This window comes from Ambystoma mexicanum, chromosome 10, assembly GCF_040938575.1.
Source record: "Ambystoma mexicanum isolate Mex_15411 chromosome 10, UKY_AmexF1_1, whole genome shotgun sequence".
Classification (NCBI taxonomy): Eukaryota; Metazoa; Chordata; class Amphibia; order Caudata; family Ambystomatidae; genus Ambystoma; species Ambystoma mexicanum.
In genome coordinates this window covers 1,264,069,315-1,264,093,839 of record NC_090932.1, presented here as the reverse complement: position 1 = coordinate 1,264,093,839, position 24,525 = coordinate 1,264,069,315, and the positions used below count along the sequence as shown (strand labels likewise).

The 24,525-nt window shown below is 46.5% G+C and overlaps 1 protein-coding gene across 2 annotated transcripts in view; it reads left to right on the top strand.

The window, feature by feature from the left end:
* Positions 1 to 24,525, top strand: part of SDSL (serine dehydratase like) — a 273,452-nt gene that overhangs the window by 237,711 nt on the left and 11,216 nt on the right. For both annotated transcript variants that reach the window (XM_069619230.1, XM_069619229.1), the window contains 2 exons: positions 8,785 to 8,924; positions 10,644 to 10,732. In XM_069619230.1, the coding sequence (XP_069475331.1) occupies positions 8,785 to 8,924; positions 10,644 to 10,732 (229 nt within the window). The remainder of the gene's footprint in view (positions 1 to 8,784; positions 8,925 to 10,643; positions 10,733 to 24,525) is intronic.

Sequence of the window (24,525 nt, the reverse complement as noted above, 5' to 3'; positions counted from 1 at the left end):
CAAAGTATTGGGTGACTTTTATTTTTCCCAAATGCATTTTCCTCTGTCTCCCCTGCACTGTGTGGGTGGGGATTTGTGGACCCAAGCCATGATCCGTCAACAAAGAACCAGTTCTATCTATTGCTCAGCTGAAGCCTAGAACCCCTTTCAACTCTTCCTCGCCACCCTATAATTAATCTCCCATTTAACTTGGCATAAAGCCTCTATGAACCCTGCAAAGCAGTTCCACTTGTGTCCAACAAGTAGCCGCTCCTTTGGCCCCAACTGCCCTGCATTGTATGACTTTCATGTTTTCTGCGTAGCGGTACCAGCTCCCCTGAAAAGCGAGCAAAACGGCAGACTTTCTCCTACCGACATCTGCGCTGTTTACAATGTGTCTTTAGGGGGAAAGGACACCACCAGTTTCTCATGTGCACTCCCAGGCAACCAGCTCACGGCCACTGAAACAAAGGGGTCACATTCCTCCCAAAGGCCTGCCAACTCCCCTGTCGTACAACCTGTTCAGCAGCTGCTTTCAGCTGAGACCCTCCTCAGCTAACCAGTGACACTACTTTTTACCCCCTGTCAGTCCACTTGTTGTGTCCATCATGGGTGGGGTGGGGTCTCTGGCAAGCCCACCCTGTAATTATCCTGAGACACCAAGCTAACCTCCCTACAATTAACCTCCAACTGCAACTTGTCCCTGACAACCAGACAAACAGACGGACTAGTTGCCTGCAGCCCATCTCTCCTGGCAACCACATATTGTGTTTCTGGGTTGGGGGGCTGGCTCAGAGTTTTCTCTATTGAGAGAAGGGATGGGGTTGGGCTACCTGAAACTGTGTGGCTACCTGAAACTGTGTGCCAGCCCTGCACTCCATTTCCCCTTGGCAACCATATATTGTGGCCCTGCAGCCTTATATAAACCTGTGGAGAGATGGCTGGGCCACCTTTCATTCCTTGGCTGCTGGTGGTGTGGTGTGCTGACGCGGGTCGGGGTCACAGGCTGCAGAAGCCCTTCTGGCAGGTACCCCTCCCCGTGTCTGGGTTTATCCTTCTCCCCTGGTTCCCTGTCTCCCCAATCCTGCTCTGTTTTACTCACCAGTGGGTCTCCTGGCCTCTGTCTCTTCTTCCCTTGCTTCTCTCTCTTGGCCTCTCAGCCTCTGCCCCCCCCGACTGCCTCTCTGCCCCTCCCTGTCCCTCTCTGCTTCTCTGTCCCCCTTGTGTCTGTGTCTGTCCCTCGGTGCGTCTGTCCCGCTGTGTGTTTCTCTGCACCAGTCTCTCTCTCTCATTTTCCCCTCACCATCTCTACCAGACCCCCCTTCTGGAACTCGTCCGTTTCTCCCTTGGTATCCCTCCCCCCACCTTTGCTTCCAAGGGCACTCCCCAGACCCTGGGTTCTGTGCCAGTGGATGTGCCTAGCTAGTCCGTGTGTCAAATCTATCCTGCTGGCAATGAGTTTACTCCTCTTACTGTAATAAATATGTTCTTTGTTTCTACAAAGATTTTGGTGCCTTCATTGTGTTCCCACTTTTCCATGTAACTTGCCAGTTATTACCAGATGGGGGGAACCTGTTCATCTGCATACACAACGTACCCCCAGCGGGTCTGTTGACTCCCTGGTCCAAAACTGTGGCTCTGACTGGGGCCTCCCACACTGCCTCCCCCATTTTGGCCTGCCTCCCACTTCAACAATGTCCACTTGGTTGGTAAAGAATCTACCTTTACAATGTTCCCATAAAGGGCATTTAAAATGTCCCCCAAAATCATGGGATCATGTTTAATAACCACATTTGCAAATCCCTCTGGACCAGGGGCTCTAGGAATTTTTTAACTTACGAATTACAGTAAAATATTGTCTTGTGAAAATACACCCTGCCAATTTCCCTGCAGGTTGACTCTAAGTGGTATAACAGCCCTAGAGGTAGAAGAGAAGACGTGCTGAAAATAGGCTCTCCACTTCTTCCCTGTAATAGAATTAGAAAGGGTCTGCGTATTCAATTCGTCAGCACCCTTTAGCTATGTTCGATGAGTTCCCAGAGTCATTTCTGGGTACTCCAGTTCTTAGATACTTTCATAAATCTGTACGTTTTTGAGCAGATTTTATATTCGTCTTCTTGCTTAGTAGTGGGTTGCCTAAAGACAGGTCATGTCAACCAAAAGTTCCTTTGGAATCTCTAAAGACCTCAATAAAGTTCCCCCTCTTGTGTAGGAAGATGGTCTGATCAAATGAGGCTGGGTTAGTTCAACCTCTATCCTGACTCACCTACGCTGACAGTTATTGGTATGCTCCCAAACTGAGCCTTTGGTAAATGCTCCTGTGTTCTGTAGGTGACCTGGCACCTATAGCTTTTTTAATGTGTTACCCTGCAGACCCAGTTATAAAAGAAAAGGCTTTTTACCCAGGTTTTAACAAAGGGTGCCACAAATCCTTTCACTCACTGGGGGTGTGGCCTTTACACGCAAACCTTCCAGGTGTGTAACCTCACCCCACACCCTTGAGGCACACATGGCTTCTCCAGATATGCTTGCGAAGAATGTGCCCTGCATGTACATTAATTCGATCTATGTCCCTTCCAAGAAAGTTCTTCCCTATAGGACTGCCGTAGACTTCCATGCCGCTCATGTCCTCTATCCAGATAGTCATACCGATTACTCTAGGTGTCCTCTATGAGAACTTCTGTTTGACATGTTGCCAACAAACTCTGCCACATACAGCTCTTTAATTGCTTGTCTAATTGTATTCAACTCATTACCCAGATCTTATAATTCTCTCATAAATGCTGCTCTTGGGGTGTCACTCTCCTCTCGGTCTAAGTTTTAAAATGTTGGCCAGTGTTTTAGCTGTGACTTGAATTTTGCTTAGGTCGGGTAACAGGAAGCTGCATATGGTTGGGTGATTGTATAAGGGATTGTTATAGATAATTGCAATTAGTGAGGTCACAGGTGGCGCCCTCGTTGATGTGGATGATGACATTGGTGATATGATATGATAAGTCATTTATAACGCGCCTGTAGTACACAAATGTTTCTAGATGCAACAAGACAAGGGAGGGAGGACAGGGGGAGGACAAGACAAACAATCTTACTAGACCGTCTGCCATTCAGATCATGCAAGTGCGAGAACAAGAGGTGCAAGGGGAAAGGGGCTGGGAAGTGCCAGGGAGAGGAGCAGAGAAAAGCCATGCCAGCAATGCCAGAGTAAGTGCAGAACAGGGGCAGCGTGGCTCTGGGTAAATGCAGGAGGCAAATGGCTGTAGATGTTACAGTTGCGGTTCCTATGTGCGTGGAAGGCCCGGAGGCAGTGCAGAGGTGGATGATCAAGAGAGAACCTGGTACCCAGTGATTCAGAGGGTTGCCAAGCAACTTGTCATTGAGATAGGCAGGTAGGTCTGGTAGGTCTGCAGGGGAGGGAGAGAAAGAAAGCAGAGGAGAAGAGGAACGTTTTGGGATTTTCTGGAATTTCAGGTGATCTGGTTCAAGTTGGAGAGGGGCAGGGAGGCCATACCAGAGGGAGGCACCTGCAGAGGAGAGACATCTACCCCGCAATCTCTACCTAGAGAAGTGTCTGACCCTAAGAGAGTTGGAGGTAGCTGAGCGAAGGGCTTGAGAAGATATTTAGAAAGAGAGCATTGGATGTAATGTGGGTCCCGGCCCCAGAGAGTCTTGAACTTGATCCTTGCAGCCACCAGAAGCCAGTGGAGAGATGTCAGAGCTGGAGAGATACAGTCCCTGGGCTTGAGGCCAAGGATAAGTCTTGCAGTCCTGTTCTGGATTAGTTGCAGAGGGCGTAAAGTAGCAGAAGGCAGATTGACAAAGCGGCAGTTGCAGTAGTCTAGTCTAAAGAGAACAAGGGCTCTGGAGACAGTGAGCTTCTGGGGGAAGGTGAGAAAGAGCAGAGTACCTGTCAGTGGGACTTCTTGGCGACATCCGAGGTTTGAGGAGAGAAAGAGAGAGTGGAGTTGAAGATGACGCCAAGGTTTTTTGCCTCACAGGAAGGCAGAGGAAGAGGGTCCAAGGAGGGCAGCCAGAGTGGGAGAGGGAAAGTGGGAGCAGGTGTCCCATTGCAAAGGATCGCCATCTTACTGGCAATAAGGCAGAGAACATTGGAGGCGCACCAATCCTGAATCGCGGATAGGCAGGAATGAGCGAGAGAGGAGTGGAGACAGAGGGGAGCCTGAAGGAGAGCTGAGTGTCATCCTCATAACACTGCAAGTTAGAAAGGGAAACATCAGGTAGGCCAAAGGGGCCAAGTAGAGGTTGAAAAACCAGGGTGAGAGGATACAACCCTGGGGGACACCACAGGTGGAGAGAGAGGTGGCAGAGAGAAAGGAACCAAGTTGGACCTGGGAGGGGTGGTCGAAGAGGAAGGAGATCAACCACTCCAGGGCCTGATCCGTGATGCCCAGGTTCTCACGGAGTTGATTGATCAGGATGGCGTGGTTGACGGTGTCATAGGCAGAGGAAAGATCAAGGAGGATGAGGACAGATGGAATGCTGGAGTCAAGGTTAGAGAGCAGATCTTCACGGGTGTTCAGGAGAGAGGTTTCCGTGCCTCTGGCAGCTCTGAAGCCAGACTGATGTTCATGGAGACAACCAACAGATTCTGTGTGGATAGCAAGTTGAGAGATGGCCAGCTTTTCCAGGTGTTTGCCCAGGAAAAGGGTGATAGAGCTTGTGCGATTGTATGTCAGACAGATACGATCAGCAGAAGGCTTCTTGAGGAGGTGGTGCACAAGGGAGTGCTTGAGGAGAGAGGGGAAAGTTCCAGTGGCGAAAGAGTGATCACAAAAAATTGTCCAAGGCTGGAGCGAGTGTGTCAATATCGTCCATTATGGTTCTAGAGGAGCAGAGTAGCACCTGTTTGGATGACACTTTCATAGATCGTACTATTCTTGAAACCTTGTCAGGTGTTGTCAGAGAGAAAGAAGGGAAAGGAGAGGGAGAGTTTGCCAAAGGGGGGCCAAGAGCAGAAGAGGGAGAGGAAAAGGAGATAGAGGACAGGATGTCCTGAGTTTTAGTGGTGAGGTGAGAGGCCAGAGCTGTACAGAGGGCCTGGGAGGGAACAGGAGAGGTAGGACTGCAGCAGGATTGGCCAGTTCCTTGCAGATTTTAAAGAGTTTGGCCGTGTTGTTGGAAGCCGCAGAGACACAGGCTTGAATGTGGGCTCTCTTCTTGGACAGGACAGTGTGTCTGTATTGCCTTTGGAGCAAGTTGCAGGCCAGTTTGTCAGAGGATGTACCAGAAGCCCTCCACTTCCTCTTAGCCACCATGCCCTTTTGTTTCAGGACAGCGAGGTCAGAGTCATACCAAGAGTTGCACTTGGACGTAGGCTTCAGCCAGATTCTCATGACAGGGGCAAGGATGTCCAGAGTGTTGGAGATAGCAATATGCAGATTAGCGAGGGCTTTGTCAGAGTGTGAGTTAGCCGCAGGAGTAGGAGGAGAAGAGAAAGTAGAGGCAAAGGCATCCACTGACACACGCTTCATGGGCCAAATTACCGCAAAGGAAGGTGAAAGTGATGCAGCCTGCACCTGAGGGATAGAGAGTTTCAGGAGAGAGGAAAGTAGAAAGTGGTCAGTCCAAGAGAGAAGAGTGGTGAGAGGGTTAGAGAGGGGGATGTCTGAGGGGATGAGAACATCCAAAGTATGTCCGGCATAGTGTGTCAGACCAGAGGGCAGAATGGAGAGGTTGTGGAAAAGCCCAGAGGAGGGATTAGAAGCATCCAGATGGATATTGAGATCTCTGAGGATGGCAGTCCAGCACCGAAATGCTAGGTAATTCTCCTCTGAACAAGAGCACTAACAGCAACCCCAGACACGTTTTTCGACCTAGTTGGGCCTCATCAATGAGGTGAAGCTGTGCCTCTCTGAGCACAGTGAGCAAATGGTCCACGTCTGGATGACCCTTAGAGAGGCACAGCTTCACCTAACTGATGAGGCCTGACTAGACCAAAAAACGTGTCTGGGGTTGCTGTTGGTACTCTTGTTCAGAGGAGAATTACCTCACATTTTGGTGCTGGACTGCCCTTGTGGGTGGGGCAAAGACTGATATGCAAATGGATATTTCTCCGCTGTGAAAGGTACAGTGAGCTAAAGCGTGGTTGTAGAACCGCCCGAGTGGGCACCTTAGCATAGAACAGGTTTTTTGGCTGTGTGTGTTCTCAGTAGAGGGGCTCCCAGACCTTTTTATGTATCTTTAGGAACTTTGGGTGTCACCCTAACTTAGCCAGGGCAATCCAGACGTGGACCCCTTGCTCACTGTTCTTAGAGAGACACAGCTTCACCTCACTGATGAGGCCTGACTAGGCAGGAACATGTGTCTGGAGTTGCTGTTGGTACTCTCTTTCAGAGGAGAATTGCTTAGCATTTTGGTGGTGGACTGCACTTGTGGGTGGGACAAAGACTGATATGCAAATGGATATGTCTCCTCTGTGAAAGGTACAGTGAGCTAAAACGTGGTTGTAGACCCTCCCGAGTGGGCACCTTCCCATAGAATAGGTTTTTGGCAGTGTTCATTCTCGGTAGAGGGGCTCCCAGACCATTTTATGCACCTGTAGATCGTGGACACAGTCAGAGAGAGCCTGCAGACCAGGCATTCAAAGTAGGAGAAGACCTGCGTAGGAATGACAGAAGCAGGGAGCCACTCAGGAAAGATCAGAGCTACTCCACCTCCGGGTCAGTTGGTTCTGCGCTTGGAGAGGTTGTTGTAGCCGCCAGAGAGGAGGGTGTCAAAACACGTGACAGAGCTGGCCATGAACCATGTCTCGGTAAGAGCGAGATCATCCACGTCATGATCTTCAAGGAGGGGGCAGATGTCAGAGGAGTGTTTGACAGTAGAGCGAGAGTTGAGAGTAGTGACGTGGAGCAGTTTGCCGCATTTGAAGGAGTTACAGGGGGGGAGTACCAGCTTTAGGAGCACCCAGCCGATGTGGCAGAGAGGCCCGAGAGTGGGCAGAGGTGGAGGTTAATGGTGGCAGAGGAACCAGCGGAATGCTAGTAGGAGTAGGGGAACAGGAATAAAGTTGATAAGACGTTGGAGATGCCTATGAAGCAGGAGGAGATTGCGCTGAGGGCCCTGGAGCAAGACGGTGCCATTCAGATAGAAATGAATGATGATCTTGGAGGAGTGGAAGGAGGCCAAGAGGGCATCCCACCGAGTGCCACTGTTACTGGAAGAGGAAGAGATAAGATGGAGAGCCGAGACCATATGAAGGGTCCATAGGTCTGGAGAAGGAACAACAAGGAGGATGTCGGTTTGTGTCTGTCTTGAGGAAGCACTGATGTAGGTATCAACGATAGCGAGGACTGGGTTGGAGACCAGGATGTCCCTCTTGAACTTCTTCCTTCCCGACTTAGTGAGAGGAATAGTATAGGAGATAGAGTAGCAGTTAGAGAAGATTGGAGGGATAGAAAGCATCATAGAGGGTGCGAAGGAAGAGGGTGAGAGGAGAAGGGTGTGAACCAAAAGAGATAGAGATGCACACCCCAGAGGCACACGACACAGGATGCGCAGAGGGTCGGGGGCGTAGTCACAGCCTAGAGGAGAAGACACAGGAGGAGAAGAAAATCAAGTTACTCACAACAGTACAATGGCACCCTTTATGGGGTGTGGGCCTAGAGAGAGGGGGGATCCTAATGGGGGAAAAGTTAACAGTACCACATTTACCACAATGTAAAACATCCAGATTCAACTTTCCTAGAAGGGGAAAATAGGCATAGTTTTTTAAACACAGCAGCAATGTTAAACACCCAGACTCAACTTTCCTTAAAGATGGAAAGCACCATGGAGGGAGCGGACAGAGAAATGGAAGGTGGAGAAAGAGAGGCAGGGAGAAAGTGCACAATGCAGGATGAACACACTAAGCGGCCTAGCATCAAGCCAGGGAAAAAAAAGCCTAAATCTCGAAACGCAACAGTAATGCAAAAACACCTACATTCGAGTTTCCTAGATAGAGGGAAAAAACCTAAATCGCAAAACACAACAGAATGCAAAAACACCCTCATTCAGGTTTCCTAGTTAAAGTGAAAAGGCCTCAATCTCAAAACACAACAGAATAGAGGCCTAACTGCCCGAATGTCTAAGACAAGGCCTGAATGCCATATCTGGATAACATACAATGTGGGCGATGTGCAGCAGTTTACAGACGTTTGCTAATAGGGGTAACAAGAGAGGAGGGACAGTTTAACAGGGAGCAGCAATGGCTGTTCCCTCTGCCCGCACCATGCTTACCTGTCAGTCGGTACTGATTGATTGCTGCGCTGCAGGCTCCACCGGCATACACTGGCAAACACAATCTGGAGCTGCAACTGCAGGAACTGCCCTTTGCCGCAGGGGCCGCAAGGGCAGTGGGGCTGCCCTTGCTGGAGGTCCTAAAAGAGACCAATCGGATGGAGGAGGAAAGTACCAGGGGCGGGCAGAGAGGAACCCGGAATTCACCATCCCTGAAGCGGGCTTGTGAAACAAGAAAAGCGGGAGGTGCGCAGATGTAAAAAAATATATATATACTCCTTCTCTGCTGTGCTTACCCTGCTCTCTCTTTTGTATCCAACCACAATTGTCTCTGTGCACACCCCATCGATCCTTATGTGTCTTTCTTCTCCTCTCTTTTTCTACATGTATACACTTGTCCCTCCCTGCTCCATTTCTCCTCCTTCTCCTCTCATATTCCCCTTTGCTGTATCTTTCTTAGCTTTCTTCAACTCTCACTCTCTTTTGTAACCCTCCCACACTCTTTTCCTTCTATTCCCTTTGTATGCCCGCCCACCTCTTCTTCTCCCTGTGCACTCCCCGCTCTCTCTCCAGGTGGAAATGCCGGCATTGCTGTTGCCTACGCGGCTGAGAAGCTTGGCGTGTCTGCTTCTATCCTGGTCCCCAGCAGCACCCCAGATATGGTTGTTCAGAAGCTGAAGGGGTATGGGTGTGACGTGGAAGTGTTTGGAAAGGTTTGTATGGCTCAGACAATACTATTCATGTCAGGGGCAGGGCGTCATGGGATTTGTAGATTAAACAACTGACTCTAAGTACACTGTTTCAGTGGGCGGCCCTAGTTGGGACAGCACCCATTAACACCTGTACTTTTAACAGTTGTGTAGCCCCTTGCCCAAATGGGGACTGGCTACATGAGCAGTATGGCTTGTCCCCTACAGAACATTATATATAAAAGACACAGACATCAGGGTAGGGGTACAAATATTTCATTAAGTGTTGGGGTCTTTACTTTGGTTGAGGAACTTACTTTTTGTGTTAGCATGGATTAAGTCATCCAGCCCCACTATGGGGTTGGATGGAATGTTGCCTGAAGGGAAATGAACAATGATCTGGTTTCCTCTGCCCCAGGAATGGATTGGGCAGGAGAGAGAACTAGAAATTAGAACAAAATAAATACTGGAAGCAGTGTTTGCTGGCATAGCTCTCAACCATTTGTCTCGCAAAGGCGGGTGAAATCACCCGATTTTGTTTTTGGCGGGTGAGACGCCCATTGGAATGAATGGGCGTGCAGGAGGCTTGGCGGGTGAGTCAGCCCTTTGCAAGGCGGGTGACACCCGCCAAAAGCGGGTGAGTTGAGAGCTATGTGCTGGTGAAGGTGCAGGAGGCTGCAACAACAAGCTTTCTGGAGGGCTGTATCATCGAGCGACCACCTGGGGCTCAGATGACTACAATGTCAGGCCGTGCAGGCCATAAACCGTGGGCACCAGGCTGTGTGCACCTGCTGGGCCTGCTGCCAAGTCGACCCACCTGGTGGCCAGGCTGGGCGGGCCCAGAATGAAAGTACCCGGGCTGGACCACGTGTGTGGGGCCTCCCGGGAGAAGAGCAGGGCTGCGCAGTCGCAAACTGCATTTGCTGCTTTGCCACCATATGAGCCCAGCGGGCTGCTCGAGGCTACGGCCTCCCAGGGAGATTGTTGTTGCAGCCTCTCGCTCCCTCTTCAGCAACGGCTGCTTCCAGTGATATATTCCTTCCCCTTTCAACATGAACAATGTTTTATTTTCCTTCAGGCAACATTCCATCCAATCACATGATGGGACTGGATGGTTTAATCCATGAGAACATAAAAGGTAAGTTTCTCAAACAAAGTAAGCACTACAACACATAATAAAATTATGTTACCCCCACCCTGATGTCTGTGTCTCTTCTTTTTTTTTCTCTTCCGGGTCAAGCTATGCAGACCATCTAGTCGTACCCTATTTGGGGCGAGGGGCTTCTTTAGTGTGGCTTTTTTAAATACCTAGAATTGCCCAAAATTGTACTGTTTTGTTCCCCAAATGAGTTTCCATGCTGCAGTGTTGAAATGATTGCCACCAGATCCCTGTGCGGTGGTCTGTCTTTTAAATCATTCCCCCTTAGGCCACCATAAATGCATTTTCCATTCCTTTTTTGTATTAAAGTGAAGATTATTAACATGTTGAGGGAAGTTTGAAGGCACACGTCAGAGAAGCGAATGAATAGCCGTGTTTGTGGTGGTGCATTATCAAAGGTATACGTTGGTGGTGCGATGGGCAGAACCCTACCACGGTCATCATTTAACAGGACACATTGAGGAAAGTTCAGACACTCAGATTATTACTTGTGAATGGCAATGGAAGAAGTCAGAGGAAGTCAGTGCAAGAGAGAGGAGCCAATGTATTGACACACTATATTATCTTTTCACTGTTATTCTTAGGTATGGGATGATGCCAACGATCAAGCACACAAGCTGGCCAAGAGCGAAGGCTGGGTTTATGTGTCTCCATTTGACCATCCTCTGCTCTGGTAAGACGTGTCTTGGGGAAGTGTGGGGTTATATCTCTCCATGAACTATCTTCTGCTTTGCCAAGGAGATACGTAGATTTATTGATGGGTGTATTTCTCTCCTTTGATCAGCCCCTGCTTAAGTAAGCCATTGCGTAAAGTATGTGTTGCTTGTCAGTTGTGTGTATTGAATTACCATCCCATGCTCTTAGAAGCCGGAGGTTGGGGCCATAACACGGTCTGCTCTCCCTTCACTATCCTCTGCCCTAGTAATGAGATGTGGAACATAACCATGCCCTGTTCCGATTAGGAGAAGCTTGGAGTCATTTTGAGATGTAAGCATTTCTCCTGGCCATCCACATCTTTGGTATGGAAATGTCTCAAGTGTCTATTGGTTGCATGGACCTCTCTGGGCCATCCCCTACTTTGCTATGTAGAGGTGTAAATAAAGTGAATATTAGGTGTACATCTCTCCATTCATTAGACTATCCCAAGCCCTTCCCTTCCGATCCCTTACGACCAAGCTCAGGTAAGAAGCGTAGAAGTAGAATGTGTTTTGGGTGTACATTGCTCCCATAAAATACAATTCTTGGAGCTGTGTAGAGTGAGTGTGTTCAGAAGCCAATGTTTTATCCACCAACGGTCTTGCCTGGGACCTAAGGAGAATTTCCTAATGCAAAGAAAGAACAATACTCCAGGCATTATTCATTGTGAATGTTCCGGTTGTATAGGTAATATCCTACACTGGTACAGAATCACTGAGGGCCCTTTACTTTCCAAGGGCACTGACTTTATGTTCTTTGTTTAGTAGGCTGTCGCTCACTTTTCACCCTTGGTAAACTGTAGGGCTGAACGCTCCTAGGATGATTTGTTTACTTTCACACAGTCATGTAGCCCAGCTTCCACTGCAGAGCCTGCAGTCTTCCTGCATTCTACCTGCCCCAGCCGCTAAAAACCTTACTTCTTGTCCTAAATTGATTTTCAGCAGAGTGTATGCTTTTCACTCACCTTGATGGTTTGCGTAATGAAGGCAACTTGCTGGAGTGGACGGCGTCTGAGACCCTGTACCCCGTCCGCTCTGGGGAAGTTTGATTATTTCCTGTTAGCGGTGGTAAAAAGGCATCGAAATCCAGGCAGTTCCTTGGTCCCTGTCTTATACCACCCTGGCTGGGAGGTAAGCAGAAATGCACAGCGTGTTTCCCGCTCCATGCACCACTCCATCAGGGGTATTCGGACAGAAATGGAATAGATGTTACAAAACAAATGGAAAGTTTGCCTGTGCCTTTTTTTCACCATCCTTTGCATTCAATGCCTCAATTAACATGATACTATCAGTGTCTATGTGTGATCCTTGGTAGATACTCCTGCGTGTAAAATACCATTCTCCATTCCAGCAGATTACGGAGATATGGAGTGTGTGTTTCGGATGCATGGCGCGTCCTCTGAATTATGTTGTGCTTTGATCAAGAAATGTGGTGTGTTTTTCGTTTGTGTCTCTAACTGTATATTGCCATCATCTTCACTGGTAAGGAGATGTGTTTGAAATAGGCCTTCTTTAAATCCCCATCCTCTGCCGCTAAAGTGAACAGGTGTGTAGACTTAGTTTGGGTGCATGTATTTTCCTAATGACAGTCTCTATTATAGGCCTCTTCCTTTAGATGACTATTTCTGCTTTTGTAAGGAGATGTGCACTCTGCTGGGTGTACCTATCTTTCTGTAAATTACCATCCTTCACGGGTGGTAGAGCGAGTCATGGGCTTATATCTCTTGCTTTATATCATCAGCTACCTCCCTGGTAAATAGATGCCTAGAGTAATTGTTGGCCAAAGTCTTGTCCATCCTCTTCTTTGGTGGGTGCATTCTAAAGGGAATGTTGGCTGCATGACACTCTGTTGTTCTTTGGCTGACAACCATTTTTGTGTTGAATGGAAAGAGAGTGTATTTGCCTTCTTTACATGATCATGTTGGAACTCACTTCCCCTCTCACTTCTTTCTGCCTCAGTTCTCTGTATTTTCCAATCAAACCTTAAGACTCATCTTTTATCTTCTCTTGTCTGTTAATCCTCTTGCTTTTCCTTCTTCTGTTTTACCCATGTTTACATTTTATGATGATTGTACTGTTTTTTTATATATTTTGTTCAGCGCCTTTGGCGAAAGGCGCTCTATAAATCCAATGAAATTAAATTAAATCAAATGATCTGCTTGGGTAAGTCGATGTCTACAGGGATTTTAAATATGTGTGAGGTACAAAGGTCTCTACATGGAAAACCTAGTGTCTGACTCTCTCTTGAACATGTCAAGCTTTGATGAGCATATATGTAGAGTGAGGGTTGAGTGTACAACTTGCTTTGAATGTTCATCCTCTTTCTAGATTATTCACCCCCCATTGAAATCATCATTGATACATCCACATTGCACGTATGCTTCTATACAGGACTCAGCCAGATATCATATAAATTTGATTAATAGGACCAAGTGATAGAATACTTTTAAAAACATGGCCACTTGGCCTGGAGGGGGTGTAGCCTTGATCTTTCCTGAGTGGATTCTTGACACTATAATTCCCACTTAGATCTACTTTCGAATGCCTCATCTGCAGGCTCTCAATCTGTCCTAGCCACTCTCTTACTGTTGCCACTCTCTACTGGCCCCTTGGTCAAGTAACCTCTTTTCTCTCTGAGTGGGCTGACCTTTCCTCCTCTCTCCTGGCCTCAACCACTCAACTCCTCCTCCTTCGTGACCTCAACATTCACCTTGATTCTCCCTGTCCCTCAGCTTTGCTCTTTCACGACCTCTGCGATTCCCTCTCCCTCTCTATCCTCCCCTCTGGCCCAACACACTCTGCAGGGCACACACTTGATGTCTTGATCTCCCCTAGCCTCCCCCTCTCTATCCCTCTCTCCACTGCCCTCTCTTGGAGTGACCACTACTTCCTGTCCTCTCATCTCTCTTTCTCAAGCCAAGCCTACCCCAACACTCACCTACCTTCCTGGACATCCGGCCCATAAAGCGTGTGTCAGTCGAGCTTTTGCTTCCACCTTCTCCCCACCCCCACATCCTCTGGCTGACTCACACCCTGACACAGCCCTGTCTTTTCTCTATTCTTCTATTTCTGATACTCTTGATGCTCTTGCCCCTGTCATGAGGATCCACCTGAAGTCCAAAGCCAAGTGCAATTCCTGGTATGACTCCAACCTAGCTACACTTAAACGTAAGTGTAGGGCGGCTGAGAGAAAATGGAGGGATTCCTGCTCATCCTATGACAAACTGGCCTGTCACGTACTCCAAAGGCAATACCGTCTCTCTGTCCGCAGCTCGGCCGAACTCTTTAAAATGTGTAAGGAGCTGGCCAACCCTGCTGCATTCTCTACCCCTCCCCTTGCCTCTTATGCTCTATGGAATGCCTTGGCCTCACACTTCATCTCAAAAACCCAGGACATCCTGTCCACCCTCTCCTCCACTCCCTCCTCTCTCCCCTCTCTGTCGGTACTCACTGACACTCCTTCCGCCAGCCCCCCACCCTCCTTTTCTTCCTTTCCTCTCTTTTCCCCTGATGAGGTCACTAGACAAGTCTGATCTATGACAGCCTCATCAAAACTGGTTCATCCCTGTTCCGCTAAAACTCTGAAGGACCACATTGATACCCTTGCTCCGGTCCTTGCCAACTTCTACAACCATTCCTTTGCTTCAGGATCCTTCCCATCCCCTCTTAAGCACTCCCTTGTGCATCCTCTCCTCAAGAATCCCACAACAGATCCCTCTTGTCCGGCCAACTATCGGACACTTTCTATTACTCCCTTCTTGGGCAAACTCCTTGACCTTCATTCTGATTCTGTTGGCTGTCTCCATGACCATCAGTCTGGCTTCAGATCTGGCAGAAGCATGGAAACTGCTCTCCTGAACATCCGTGAAGATCTGCTTTCCAACCTTGACTCTAGCATTCCCTCTGTTCTCATCCTACTCGATCTCTCCTCTGCCTTCGACACAGTCAACCATACCATCCTGCTCAACCGTCTCTGTGATAATCTGGGCATCAGCAATCAGGCTCTGGCCTGGCTTTCCTCTTTCCTCTCTGATTGACCCTCCCAGGTCCAACTTGGGTCCTTCCTATCATCTATCTTCCTCTCCACCTGTGGTGTTCGCCAGGGGTCTAACCGCTCCCTCTGGCTTTTCAACCAATACCTGGCAACTCTCACCCGCTGTATTGCCATTTTCTGCTCAAACTTCCAGTGCTACGCAGACAACACTCAACTCATTTTCAGGCTGCTCTCGGCCACCTCCTCCACAATCTCACATTACCGATTGCCTAACTGCCATTCAAGATTGGTGTGCCGCCAACGATCTTTGTCTGAATGCCAGCAAGACGGAGAGACTCCTCAGTGGCACACCATCACCTTCCTTTCCCCTCACTCTCTGGCCGGCCTCCCTTTGCCCTCCTCCTATCCCCACCTGCGAGGCCAAGAACCTTGGTGTCACCTTTGATTCCACACTCTCCTTCTCTGCCCACAACGATGATGTATCAAAAAAGTCAAACTTCCTACTGCACCTCCTCAGAGGTACTCTTCCTTTCCTCTCATTCCCCCAGAAGCTCACTGTCTCCCAAGCTCTGGTTCTCTCTAGGTTGGACTATTGCAACAGCCTCTTTCTTAATCTACCTGCCTCTACTCTCCGCCCTTTGCAACTTATAACCATATATGAGACTTATCCTTGGCCTCAAGCCCTGGGATCGTATCTCTCCAGCTCTGAAATCTCTCCATTGGCTCCCAGTGGATGCAAGGATTACATTCAAAACCCTCTGCATTGTCCACAAGGCTTTCTGGGGCCTGGGTCAAACATACCTTCAGCTATCCCTCTGCAAATACCTCCCATCTCGAGCACTCCACTCCTCTACCTCTAACTCCCTCAGGGTCAGTTATTTATCAATGAAACAAGCTGGGGTTAGATCTCTGTCTTCGGCTGGGGCCTCCCTCTGGAACAGCCTCCCTGCCACTCTTAACCTTGAGGAGAACCATCTTCGGTTCCGGAAGCACCTCAAGACCTTCCTCTTTGCTTCTGCCTTCTCCCCTCCTCTCCCCTGCTGATTCTACTCTCCCTCGGCACCATGCACCTGGTCCCCCTCTGTCCTCCAGGCTCAGGTACTTGCTCATCTTGCCACTCTCATGCACTGCCTCCGGGCCACCCCTTGCACTGGGGTCTGTATCTGTACCCATACAGCCCTCCCCTTTTCTTCCTGCACTTATCAGACCTACCCGGCCTGCTGCCTTAAACCCAACACTTGCCACTTGCTGGCTGCACTCCCATTGTTTGTTGCCTTTTTATTTATTAATTTATTATTATTTATGTTTTTTCCTCCTCGCTTCGCACTCTCCTTTTTGTTCCCCCTTCCATGCACTTCTACCCCTCTCCCTCTACCCTGCACATGCGCATTCTCAATGTCACTGGGCCTAGTAAGATCGTTGTTTTTGTTCTCCCCTGTTCCCTTTCCCTTGCCTTGTCGCGTTCTGAAACACTTGTGTATGAGCGCGATAGAAATAAAATATCATTATCAATATCAATATCAATATTAACATTGCAGGAAAGTAAGAAGTACACATGGCAAATGGCTGACAAGCTGCACATTTCAAAACGAGTGTGGCCATGAATAAAAGCAAGACCTCTTATATGAACCCAAAACAACGGAGACAGAATTGCATACCAACCTGATAACTACAACCAACCCTGCAGACCTCGCCTGACGACAAGTTCCTACAATGTATTTGAGTAAGGCTGAAGAATGATGGTCCTATTTATTGTACTTTTCGGGAGGTCCAAATTAATGAAGACGCATCATGGTAGCGGTAGCGTTAGCAGGCAGTTCCCTGCGGTTGTGCCTCGTGTGAGTCTCGTGTGAGTCTCGCAGCAGCCTGTGGAGATACATGTCCGGGACATTTGTTCTCAGAAGCGAGTCCTCTGTTTGACTTTTTACTCTTTCACTCTTTCAATTTAGCGTTGGTTGAACCATACCGTTTCTATCCCTGGCGTTACATCCTGTGCTACAAAAAGGACAAAGGCATTGTGAGCATAAGAGCTACAAAATAATGAGTTTCAAAGAATCTCTTGTCAACCTTTGTACCTTTCCAAAGTGTATTCATGATAGAAATAGGGAGATGACTTCAGTGAGATCAGTTCTACAGGTCCTCTCTATTTCACGAGTCAATTTATTTGTCTAGGGCATGGTCTGGATCTCTTATATTTTGCTCTCAAATGCCATTATGGAAGGTACGTTTCGGCATTTTTCCAAGGGACTCCATGTACAGTTTTAAAGTCACTGGAGCAATGATAGCAGTTTGATGGCATTGTCATGGACCAAGGACTGTGGGAGCATCTCTGGACAAGTGGATCTGTGTCTATTTATAGACAGCACAGTGATTGACTGTCCATCTTGTCTACCTCATCTGCTCGCCTTTTAACTGCTCATCTGCTACTATTTCCTATGAGCATATTGGTCGACACCTGGTGGTCAACCTATGCAACTGCTCATCCCTCCTCACTAAAATGTATCCCTAGACCTCCTATTATACAGATGTCCATCTTCCCTAATGCCCTCCTGTTCTCTTCCATTTTCTATCCTCCATTCGTTCTACCAGAACTCTGTCAGCCACTACCTATGTGCTGCACCCTACCACCATCCTTGCACACTATCACCCTTGTAGTTACTCCTCCCATATACCCCTGTTTTGCCCCAGCCCTCCCCTGGCCCTGCCAACCGAGCCCACTCACGACTTTGCAGGCGTACCCCCACCATGCATTCAACCCACCCCCTTCTACCTAAGCCTCCTCGCAACTTGTAGTTTGTTGTCCCTGCCCGTCATTAAGTGGTTGATTAGTGGGACAGGTCGACCTGTTTAAAGGGTTTACCAGTCCAAACTGGCAACCACTGAATGACAAGCAATTGCAGCATCGAGAAGGTGGCGCTGGGCAATAAGACCCTGTACCAGACAAGATAGTGTTGTTCATGAGGTATGCGATGGACATTAATAAGGTCTCTCTTTCAAATCCGTACAAGTTGGAAGAGCATATCGATGATGTTATCGATGATGTTGTCATGGTCAGAACTGATGATGTTGATAAAGTGAGGAAACAGTAAACACCCCCTTAGTGTTTTCAGTGATGTTAAGACCATCATCCATCACTTGAGTGATGGATGATGGTCATTGCAGCAGCGAAATCACTTGTGATTTCGCTGCTGCAATGAGCTCTGATGAGGACTGAAAGTCATTGGGGACCCTGTTGTCACTGACTTCCTTTTGCTGTGTCTAGATTTGTCCTGCTTTGGGTGCGTTTAGTGACAATGCCTTGAATTGGCCGCGAGGTGGAATGTTGTTGATGTGCAGACTGATTTGCAATTTTTTTTATCTTTGAAGAATTAGGATTTCACATTGCTTTGTCTTGTTAATGTGACATCTGTGAATTTAAGAATGGGTTGATAGAATGCTTGAGGTTTTCTGAAATTAGAGTGCTGGCATTGTTGACTACGGGTGCGATGGTGAGTTTGTGTGTATATTAGAGGGATTTCACTATTGGGAAGTTGTCTTGGTTTGGAGAGTGTGCCACATTTGCTCTTGTTTGATGATGGATGGATTTGGTGTGAGTGTTGGCAGTCACTTTCATGGTGTGAGTTTCAGTGAGTTGAGGGTGGACGTGTTGTTGGCTGTGGAAGAGAGTGTGTGGGTCTTGCTTGAATACATTGTGGAAGCTGGGGGTGATTTGGTGTGGGAGGTCAGGGCACTGAGGATGCATAAGGGCCCTGCAGACCAAACTCGCAACTGCGTGGTTAGCAGAGGAGAGTGGGGGGGGAGGAGGAGGTAAAGAGGTAAATCTGATGTAGAATCTGCATCTTTTTCATGCTACTTCCTCTCAGGTGATGCACATTGGTATTCTCTGTTACGGTTTCATAAATCAGAAAAACTGAACAAAAACTCCAAGGAGCATAGTTTTCCTTCACGTGATCGAGTCACTCACTTATGTATCTTGACCACCTCAATTTAGATTTAAAATTTGTCTTGTGGACCATATGTTGGAATTACCTTCTGTTTATGGTTAGGGCCAGCAAAGCAACAGATAGTAATCGAAAAGTGTCTGGATGGCATATGAAGAATACACATCCTTTCCGAGCGGGCCAGTCCTGAAATAGGACCAAGATTAAAACGACACCGTTTTAAGCTGAAGCTATAGTTTTGCAATAATTGATTGCAGAGAACAAATCAAACAATATAATATTGCAGCCTACAAAGTTCTCCCTTGGCACTTCCTCTATAAATTAGAGTAATAACAATAATGTTGGTCAAACACTGTTAGTAGTCTAAAGAGAACATGGTTGTCAAGCACAAGTACTTTCCCAAAATGTGTGGCTGCCACACACGCTAATCGTCAAGATATATGTTGATGAGAAAGAGACTCTAATGCTCCAACCTAGTTTTTGAGTTGTTTGTTGGTGAGTCACTTAAAGAACTGATACATTGAAACTTTTTTTTTTTAGATCAAAAAAGAAAATCCAATTTGATTTGTTTTCTTAAATAAGGAAAATGGTTGGGTGTTACATCACACCTTGTATTTTTTTTGCTTCATTCAAATAGACAGTGAATATGCATTTTCACAAAGTAGCTAGTAAAGCAAATGATATTCCCATGTAGCTTGATAAGCAAAGGACCCTCTCAAATGACACTCTCAACACGTGTTTCCCCATTGATTGTGACAATGGTTCATCAGGAGAGACAGTGGGTATTCAAAGACAAAAAGAGAAAAAGAAAAAAGAAAAATAAATAAACAATAATGAATGTAGAGGTAAAGTCCAGCAGGGGGCTATAGCAAATAGTTATCAATTCATAGTTGTGTGAATAATTAAACTGTATCTCTTCCAAAAATATAAATAAAATTATTGACTCACCCTAATTCTCAATTCCCAAAAAATATTTTTTGTAATATCCAAAATGTTTGGTTAGAGTGGTGCTGGAAATCCAATTTGTTTCAAAGGGTACTTAACCAAGTTCTGTCCAATGTCACTCCATGCAAAGACTAACCCAGGTATGTGAGGGTAGAGAAAAGAAAGGAAGAAAAGGTATTTTTTTTAATAAGGACAGTGTTCTTGTTTTACTTATATCATGGAGAATCAGTACAGCATTTTAGCTGGGAGATTCTCAAAGACAGTGATTAATAAGGGTTGGAAAAAGAAAGGAAATCCTTGAAAGGATGTAGAGCTTACCTTTGGAATTTGGATGCATGCTGTGATAAGCGCTGGGATGCTGCTGTTTAGGTGGATGCACAGCATCTGCGTTTAGATCTGAGAGTTATATAGTGCTGAAATTGTGGCACAATAACGCAATGAAGTCACGTGCAACGTGCCGTAGCGGGGCGTCATGACGTCCTCGCGTACCACATTTTTCGCAGCCATTTTGAAATCCGTAAACAAAAAATAAAGGCTATTTCTATAATCATTGTTGTGTTAATAGTTATGGTTTTTGTTGATGATTATTTTAAATAACATCCAAGGATGTACATATCCCACTTTGCTACTGGTACTAGTTTACTAAGTGCCAAAGTTTAAAGATCAAAAATATTATAATGAACAAGTTTTGTGAAATTAAGGGGGGGAGGGAAAAGGTCATTAATAGTGATTTAGATGCATTTTGGAGAAAAATTCATCTTTTATTAAAATCAATAAAGAATGTGTGGAGTTGGCCATAATACAAGAAACAGATTTTCAAAGGGACAAGATAAACAAAAAGCAAGAAAAATAGGATGGAGAAATGAAATCAAAAAGTTGGAGACAAGGCATTTGTATAGAAGGAAAACCAAAATACATTTCACCAATGAAAAGAGGATATTCAAACCATCTTGAGTATAGGACATTCATTCTATAGCATGTTACGTTACCAATTTATAGCCAATTAAACATATCTATTTCGCAATTTAATCCTGATATACAAGTGTCCATTTGGATTCACATTTACGTAGACGGATTTCTTTGTTACCTCCTCTAGGTGGTAATGGAACTTTTTCCAAGCCAAATATTTTTCAATCCTCACTGTTCAATGTCGGGTGATCTGTGATGATTTGAACTGAAATGGGAGATCTCAGGTCTTTATTCCGTATGGCTCTCAAATGTTCAAAGATTCTGATCTTTAATTTTCGGAGCGTACTATCAATGTACAACCTACCACAGATGCATTCAATCCCATAAATTACATTTTTTTAATTGCAGTTTATGAATTGATTAATTCGTTTTGATTTGCCATTTGGGAGTTGTATTTCTTTTTTGCCATGTTGAACAAAAGGGCAAAGTTTACAGTTTCGCCATTTATGGGTACCCATAATGGGTTTCTGAAAAAATGCCTTTTTAACATTTGGAAATGGACTAAGAAAACTCATACTGATTAGATTTCTGATAGTTGGTGCTCTCCTGAAACACATATTTAGTATAATATCCAAGTGCTTTTGTAGGCTCGAGTTTGTTAAAAGGATTTTCCAATGTTTGGCCAATATTTGTTTAAGTTTTTTTGTTTCCGTGCTATAGGTAGTGATACATTTGGTGGTGGTTTCAGTGGTTCAAGTTTTGGGTTTATCCGTTAGTAGAAAATATCTGGTAATCTGTTCCGTTTCATTGGTGGCTTCTTTCACATTTCTTTGATCATAGTCTCTTTGTTTGAATTTGGTTAGGGTTTTTTGAAGGTTATCTTGATAGGTATTTTCAATTTCTCTTGATCCTAAGAATCTCCCCATAAGGAATGTTATTTATTGTGTGTCTGGAGTGATGTGATGTGGCAAAGAGGAGACTATTCCCTGCTGATGATTTAGTAAAGAGTCTAGTTTGAATTTGGGAATTTTCCACAAATAACTCTAGATCCAAGAATTGAATGTTCGTAGAACTTGCTTTTTTAGTGAATGATAGATTATAGTCATTTGTATTGAGATAGGTGACATATGTGACATATGTTTTCAATTGTTGAGTGTCTCCTTCCCAAATAATAAGAATGTTGTCGATGAAGCAACCCCAAAACTTGATGTTATTTTGAAAAACCTATCAAGATAACCTTCAGAAAACCCTAACCAAATTCAAACAAAGAGGCTGTCTGTGAGTGGAAGATCTTGTGGTGGTTCTCGTATTCATGTTGGGTGGGTAATGTTATTTTTCTTATGTTGATACTGGATTTGAAGAGAGCAACTCCACCACCGGGTTTGTATAATCTGCCATTCCTGATGATGGAGTATCCGTGGGGGATGGCAAGCGAGAGGGTGGGTCCGGCTGCGCTATTTAGCCATGATTCCGTTAGAACTAGTAGGTCCAAATGTGTGTCTTCTATGAGGTTGTGGATATAAATCGCATGCGAGCATGGGGATTGTGCATTGATGTGGGCGTATATTGGCAGTGTCATCGGTGGGTGGCTGGGGTGGGGCATCAGGACGAGCGAGGGGGTCGATGGTGAGAGGGGAGTGGCTAAGTTTAGTCAAGGAGGCAAGTCTGGCATTTCTATTGTGGCTGGGGGTATCAGTATGTGGGTGTTCGGAGGTGGAGATTGGGATGGTTGAAGATCGCAGGTGCAGACATCTTGTTTGTTGAGGACATGGCAGAGTTGTCAGTGGGTTATGTTGAGTGGAGGAAGGAAGGGTGTGGGCTGGGGTATGGTGGAGTACCATGAGTGGTTGTTGGCGGTGACCGTAGAAGCAAGGGGGTAGAGCATTGGTGGTGGTGGACTGGGGGGTGGGGGATACAAGATCAATGCTCCCTCCTTCTGGAACCCACTTCCAGTGGCTCTCAGAAATGAGCAGTCATATATAGTTTTCAAAAGGCTTCTAAAAACGTGGCTGTTTGATAAATATGACTAACACCGATTATTCTACTGCCTAATCATGTCTATTGCCTGTCTGTGCTGTATACCTTATGTTTCTGCTATTGTACCAAATGCCGTGATAGCTTTGGGCGCGGACGTTACAAAAATGTTATAAATACATACATAAATAAGATAGTTTAGCAACTGTGCAGTTTGAACTTAGTGCATGCAGCGGCAGCTATCTGCTTACCTTGGATTTGGAGTGATTTTAGGGGCGGGCACACAGGCGTCAAGATGTGGGTGTCAGGAGGTAAGTGAGATCCTCTGGTTGCTGGTTGGGGGCAAAAGGGGAGGGTGCCTTCCATGCCCTGACAGCCGCAAACAGGCAGTGGCTTTAGATGTTAGCCTTTGTGGTAGGTCGGCTTCACCATCTGGCTAGATCTTGTATGATGGTATAAAGGATGGGGCGGCCAATCGGCTAGCTTGGCAGGCGGGAATGCAGGCATCATAGAGCTGTAGGAGGTGGCTGAGAGACCCTGGTCAGAGGTGCCAACGGAAGTGGCCATCTTTGGATGGTGTGGATGCTCCAGTGAGTCTTCTGTGGGCCCAGGGGACTGCAAAAAGACACAGGGAACAATGTTATTGAGTCATCGTTCGTCCTCAAAGTAGTTTCATGTCAGAGATACATGTTTCAAGTTCCTTGCTCAGGGGAGCTTCTCAAAGGGAAAGAGTTTTATAGACTTACCAAAGTTTTATTTAGGTTTCAATTCATTTGTTGGGAAAACAACTCAGCGCAGGAAACGGCATAAAGGGTACCAGAGGGAACATTTAAAAAAGCTGTCAGCAGGCTCTCAAATAGACAAGGGACAGGCCCCTTTCAGCCTACCGGACCCAGTTCATATTAACCAATCAGGGTCAGCCCAGCCCAGGATCACACGGGTGCAGACTCTCTCCTCGAGGTGGGGAGACCCCACTACTTAAACCAAACAGCTCTGTCTGGGACATTGGGGGAATAGGGTTGTTGGGAAAAGAGCAGTAGAGTGGAGTATGGCTATAGTTTGAGATTGGAAAGCCCGCATCACTGTCAACATTTTTCAAAACATGTCCACAGCACCCTCCATCATGTCCAACTGATCGCCCTATATCAATAGTACTCTCTGTGTGACTGAAGTGGAGCTTTATCTGGACTATTGATTCTCTGTGTTTATGCAACATATGACCAGAGAGGAACTATAAGGAACCAATATGTCCCTGACGGATACGATCTTCCCCAGGACACTGTCAAAGGGGACATTGGGAATGAGGTCATCGCTTCCGAGCTTGAGCCTGCTTGTAACTGACCAGGCCGACGTGAGAAACATTGCAGGCTCATATGAATGCACATTTAGGCCCCCCTCCACCTCCATGTTAATGGGCTAACCCTGCTCCTTGTTGGGTCAATCTTGCACTCCCTGCTGGTGCCCCCTATACAACCACACAGTGTTTCCTTTCCCTCACACCTGCTCTGGCTGTTTGTCCAGAAGATGTGTTGGTAGCTATTGGACATGGATGTAGCATGTAGATGTCAGTGGTGCACATGGGGCCAAACATTTGCCATTTCACAGACTGATTCTGTACACATTGGCTATGTTGAGGGAGTTTATGGCTTCACACGGCAATATTTACAGGGCTTTGGCTCAGGGGCTTGAAGTATTTCCTCATCTCCCTGTGTGTTCTAATATTGCTTAATTGTGAGTAAAAGTAGAGCTTTTTTATTTAAAAGGGTTGCACTGGTGAAGACAAGATGGTAATATGTTTCTGCCTTTCAAATGTCTCATTTAAGTAGTTTTTTATTTCCTTTAATGGGAACTTCACTTTACGCAATGCTCCTTTGGGCTATTGTAAACCTGCAGGTAAACAGCTGATTGAAGAGTGAGCACACACGATGGCCTCAAGCTACTACCTTGTAAAATGTCCCTCCACATCACCCCTCTGTGCAGAGGGGCTGCATGCATTATTTGTGTTTAA